This window comes from Mya arenaria, chromosome 15 (assembly GCF_026914265.1).
Source record: "Mya arenaria isolate MELC-2E11 chromosome 15, ASM2691426v1".
NCBI lineage: Eukaryota > Metazoa > Mollusca > Bivalvia > Myida > Myidae > Mya > Mya arenaria.
Genome location: NC_069136.1, coordinates 42,254,951 through 42,261,119, shown reverse-complemented (window position 1 = coordinate 42,261,119; position 6,169 = coordinate 42,254,951). Strand labels below are relative to the sequence as shown.

The following is a 6,169-nucleotide window of genomic DNA, read 5'->3' as shown; positions in this document are numbered from 1 at the left end:
TTATTCCGTATACTCCTACATTGATTCTACTAAAGGGTTTTGCTGAATTCAATTTTATTTGCTTATTCACATGTGACTCAAAATTCATCTGTTTACTGTATGACAAAGACATATTTTTTTTCTTTCACCCAATGATTAGTTTATATATTAAAAAAATCATGGATCTTAATATATGTCTTGTATGACGTATTTTGAATTATTTATAAATGCATTTATCCTTAAAAGGCAACCATATTACTACATTCAACTTTTGTAACTGTATTTTAAGATAAATTCACAAATGTATTTGGAATATAAGGCAGTCTTGTCGGGTACAAGACCCATGTTTTAAACTCTTACTGCAACACTTCTTCATACTTGGCGTCAACCATCATTGGGGCCTCCGGCATATGCCTAATTATTATAAAAGCTCCTCCAAAATGTTGGATTTTAGCCATTGGATAATCCATGGAAATGGATTGAACTTCGTTGCATTCGTCACTTACTGTGGCAGCTCTTGTTAAGAACAATAACAGATGCCAGACGATGCTACCTCACATATAAGATACCTTTCGTAAGGTTTTTCAATTTTATTTGGAACGCTACACTTGATTTTGTTTTAATTTTCACTTCGCTTTACCTCCTGATTTATACAATTATGCATTCAATGTTAGACTATATGAATATACATGTAAACCCTGATTTAACTAATAAGTCAAATGCCTTTGAATGATTTGCATCGTACCATTCATGAGTTGCAAGGCTGTTTCTCCTTTTAAAAACATTCGTTTGCCGGTTTTCCTTTTATTCATTGATACGTGGGATACGTAAGTGTTCATGTGCATATAATGTAGTTAAACCCTAGGCTATCTCAGAATAAACGTTACGAATAATATATCAAAAAGAAGATACATATGTAGCGCTATATGTGTCGAACAACGGAATTTCGTGCCAAAAGGACAAAAGTTATTGACAAAACGTTATATTTCAAGATATATGATTTGAACAGTTACACGTGTTTCCTTATCGATGCCTCTCCGACTCAGGGCCTAAATGACGCGTGACGCGACACGTTCAGCAGTCTAAAACAAGAGTAAATTATGTTGCCTTATTTTCGAGCTGTACGTTGGATATATTTGTAGATTCATTATTCTGTATTACGAGTTTTAATAAAACCAAACAAAGTGTTTAAAATGCCGTTGTATAAACACCATCCTCACAATTTAACTTAATCCATTCTTTATATCACAACACATTGAACACTGAAATTGGCAGAACAAATAATTTAAAAATTCCTGGCAATGTTATTGATCATGAAATAAAGCAGTAACAGACAACAGCGGTAAATCGGCAAAACAATGAACGTATTGTAAAACCCTCTATACAGTACATACGGAACTATGCTATTCAATCTTCGACAGCTTCCTTTTATCATATGATATATACCACAATATATTAACTGACTTAATTTTTGTTCTGATAACATAAACCCAAGTGATACGATGTAAACTAACTAAAGTAGATACCTATGGATATTCTGAATATAAATTACTATATTCATAACCGGCCCGTGTAATTCAAATACAGTCCGTGACGTGTTTGTGTCAATACCGTAGCATTCGCCTTACCGTAGCTGGAATTTGTCCCTAACTTCCAAAACTGAACAAAAAAAATATAGCATAGAAAATACGGTTGCTTGTACCTTAATAGTACAAAAAGATTCAAGAAGCAAACATAAGACTGACACAAAAGTATTCTCAGAGTGTGCTCAGCTGAATAAATACTTTTCCAAAAACTGGGGCAAGTTCTTCTTTTCATTCCTGGCATTTATCTTCGTGTCATTAATCTCAATCAGGTTGGGGTTTTATACAGTTGATGATCTTATGACTTCAAACGATGTACCTACGTTTTCTATTGCTAGATTTATCATTTTATCTTCCTGACATTAGTCTTGATAATTGTCTTTTCTGATAAAGAATAAGAAAATTAGTAGTGATGGGCAATCGGATTTGATTTCCATGGTAAGGGTTTACTTCAGTTGACTGTGATCGCTCATTTATCCCTACAAACTTTATCCTTAGAACCAGTCTATAAGTAGCAATCCCAGCTGATAAGCTATGCTAATTAAGAGTTTCTGAAAACATTTATACCCTATGTTGTTAATTTTATTAATCATTTCTTGTATATTTTGTAATTAACAATATTTTGCTGTTTTTCAATTAACAATAATATAAATCATTTACAAATAAAAATATCACTAAAACTTTTATCAAGACACTTGTTTAACAACATAACGTTACCAGTAGGATTCAAGGTTCTTATTTAAGAAAACTAGCATGTCAACATTGTCAGCAGACAGACGACATCTCTTCTTGTTCATAACCTGCCTAGCCAGACTAAACACACGCTCAGATGCTACAGAAGAGGCAGGGCAACACAAGTATTTCTTTGCAAGCCTAGAAAGCCTTGGCCAAAATGCTTTGTTTGCCTCCCACCATTCAAGCACTGTCATGTGTGGTGGTACTTTGCCAGTACTTTGTCTACTTTCCCCAGTGCAAACTATCTTATCTAGCCAATCTTCCTTGTCAGCAGATTTTGATATCATAACTTTGGCTGGAGGTTCAGTGCCTCCGTCCCCAAATTTAATTGAAGGAAAGTCTTGCTCATTATTATTCGGTTCATGTTCTTTCCTAACAACTGATAGTTCAGTTGCACAGGCTAGTCTCCTTAGTAAGGCGTGTGCCTCTTCTCTGTTCTCTGGTAAAAAAGTCAAAGTTATTTGTGTAGGGATTAAGAGCATATACTGCAAGAGCAATTTCTTCTCTTTCTGATCTTATGGTTTGCTCTAAACTCATTTTTCTTTTCAGTTCACACATCTCGGTAGGATCCTTTGTTCTTTCCTCCAGATGTCACGTGAGTTTCACAACAACGGGTATAACCTTGTGCTTTGTTGGGACATTCTCTACACACAGACTATTACTTGAACTAAGATAGAACATCACACACTTTTTTCGCCAATTCAATCATGTGCTTTGATTAATGGCATTGCAGACTTGCTGAGACTACATGCGTCATCATTTGCTACAACAACTAGTGCGCGTGTGAGCGCAAAACCCCGTTCTAGCATAGTTACTGTTGAATTCCATCTTGTGACCACATCCATGATAAATATTTGATTCGCTTTTGGATTAGAATGATGGAAAAGAAGTATTTGCTTTTGCTTAAGTGTGTCAGTTGCATTAGACGAAGCAAGGAAGAAGGTGACCAACTTTCTGGCTTTGGTTAAGATTTGTTTCACGCATGGAACAGTAATGGCATTCCTAACAATTAAATTAATGCGAAGCCCGAAACAACCAAAGCGGTTCCAGCATAATAGCTGGAATGCCTTCTTTTCGTTTGCTGCATTATCTGTAGTTGCCAAGCACTCCGGCAACTTCAAGCAAATTTTAGTCTCAGCTAGGCTTCCAGAAATATTCTGGGATGTATGGGATCCCTCCATTTGGCATTATCGAAAACAAGAGGTTTTAGTTTCAAGTTTTTGTCAACAAGATGCACTGTGGTTCGACTGTACGACTCGTTGCTTAAGCTCTCCTAGCCGTCATGGGTTATATTTTATTACAAGATTCAAAAGCTTTCTCCACCTTCACCGACATCGCACCTTTTTTAGTAGCTAAATCTCTTATCATCTTTCTGTGACTTGGAGGAGTGTATCTTGATATCAAAAAACTCTTTTTAAACGTGTTCATTCCGAGTCTAATAATGGGCATGCATCAATATAATAAAGTGAACATTAAAAAGCAAGATATCACTAGAAAGATTTAAAATCTGCTAGCGATTGCTTTTTAGTGAGATGGCTGAAGGTTTACATACGAAAATAGAAGCTGGGATGATACCAGAGTGCTGAGACTCAGATAACAGAATATCTTACGGTTTTCTGGCGCAACCAACATGCAAACTGGTTGCTTTACATCATCAACTTACAGTTATCAAAAGCCTACCTCAAAAATAGTCTTTAGTTTTGTCCAATAAATATTGTAATCAAGAAATAAGTGCAATTTTAGGCCCATTGTATACATACGAATAAGAAATAATTAAAGCACAGAAACTTTTTCTTAATTCAATATTTGTCATTTTGTATCAAATTATTTCTTCTTCATTTGAATTGTTACATGTTTCTACTGTTATAAAAGCTACATTCAGAGAAACAACTTTCAAATTATTGGCTAAATGGTGTTCGATTCCTTTACAGACTGTTCAAATTTATTGTTGTTTTCAATTCCATGTTTTTGAGGAAACATTTTACAATAACTTTTATTTCAAATATAATTGATACCAATAATGAATTGATTTTTTTAAATACTTATACTTTCTTTGGATCAAGAAGTGTTACAAATGACTTGAAGTATTGATTGTCCGCCAAACTGCTAGGCAAGGACTAGCCAATTATGAGCTTTTTAACTGCATCATCAAGGTCTGCTTGTCTACTCGCAGCAATGGTCTTTGGCTTGGGCTTTTCGAAACATAGCTTTGGCTGCTTCGAGGTTGTTGCAGTGTTTGTGGCCACTTCTGAATGGCATGAATTGATATGTGGAAGTAAGTTGGATGTGTTTGCTAAAAGTTGAAAAACGTTTGAAAACCTTTATCAGGGATAGTTTAAAATAAAAAATAAAAAAATTAATATTATTATGGTCGCTTTCCGTTAAAACCCATTAAATATTAAACCAGCAAATCTTTTTATCATGCTTGTTGCAGGATATTTGTTACAAAAGGTATGTTGTTCAATAAGAATGGGTCTTCAGAAAAATAAGAATTTGTACATCTACAGATCTAGTGTATACAGGACGATCGGTTATGGAATTTGCCAGTTTTATTTAGTCTGATTACAAATGGTTAGCATTGTATTTACATCTTGGGATTGGCCAATATTGGCCTATATATAAAACACGCTAAATATGTTAAATTGATTGCAACAAAGGTATATATATAAACACGCTTAATATGTTAAATTGATTGCAACAAAGGTATATATATATAAAACACGCTAAATATGTTAAATTGATTGCAACAAAGGTATATATATAAACACGCTAAATATGTTAAATTGATTGCAACAAAGGTATATATATAAACACGCTAAATATGTTAAATTGATTGCAACAAAGGTATATATATAAACACGCTAAATATGTTAAATTGATTGCAACAAAGGTGCCATTCCTAATCGAAAACAGATTTGGAAATTAGTTTAGAAAATAGTGTGAAAAAATTCACGGCTTAGTTGATAATTCTTCGGTTGGTCTTCAATCGTTGCATTTCACAATTTTAGTTGTATGTTACTGTTCAAAAACACTTTTCGTTCTTTCCCTTATTCGCGTACGTATTCCGACAGAGTTTACACACTGCGGGTCCCATGTCTAGGTTTTGCTTCGTTGGTTGTCCTGGAGTTTTTTGTAGAAACCAAACACTTTCCAGCACCTGGACGACCTATTACCAGCGTAATCAAATGTTGTGTGATCGGCATCGCATTCGGAACTCCTCGGCCATTTTTATCGAAAACAACCTCGGATGTATTTGAACGGTTAGATACCTAAAAAGCGGTACGTTTAAGTCCGCTGCATGAAGATCGCGTTGTAATTTTATTTAGCAATTAAACTTTATAACTTAATCATTGGGATTCCTAATTATGTTTGCAATAATACACTTCATTAGCAATTAATTTAAAATAAGATAAATAAATACAACACTAAAACACTACATTTAATTAATGATATAATTCAAACATTCACGAACTACTTCAACTTACGTACCGGCACACATCCGCTGTTGTTTTCGATTCAAATGGCCGAGGATTTCCGAATGATCAGCATCGCTGTCTGCCATTTTTTTATTTGAACGCAAAACTAATGGAAAGTATTGTTAAAACTCAAAGTGGCGGTTACTCACCATAGCTATAAATTACTGCGCTTTGAAAAATTGGAAATTTACTTAACTTGAACCAATTTTTTTTTGATTATTCGATTGTGCAACGATGACGTCGCCGATCGTCGAGGTACGAATGTCAGCCGATATAATCGATTATCGGCGATCATCGGCCTGTCACTAGTAATTATGTCAGTTAATGTAATGTCACATAATTAAAAAAAGGGAATATCAAACAATACATCTGTGATATAATCATTACCCAAAGTGA

The 6,169-nt window shown here is 34.4% G+C and overlaps 1 protein-coding gene across 1 annotated transcript; it reads right to left on the bottom strand.

Annotated features, from left to right (window-relative positions):
- Nucleotides 1-2,275: 2,275 nt before the first annotated feature.
- Nucleotides 2,276-5,859, bottom strand: LOC128219396 (zinc finger BED domain-containing protein 4-like). The gene is made up of 2 exons (XM_052927206.1): nucleotides 5,787-5,859; nucleotides 2,276-2,736 (listed from the first exon to the last, which is right to left on the bottom strand). Exons 1-2 carry the CDS (start codon nucleotides 5,857-5,859, stop codon nucleotides 2,276-2,278), a joined length of 534 nt encoding a protein of 177 aa, XP_052783166.1.
- Between the last annotated feature and the right edge of the window lie 310 nt (nucleotides 5,860-6,169).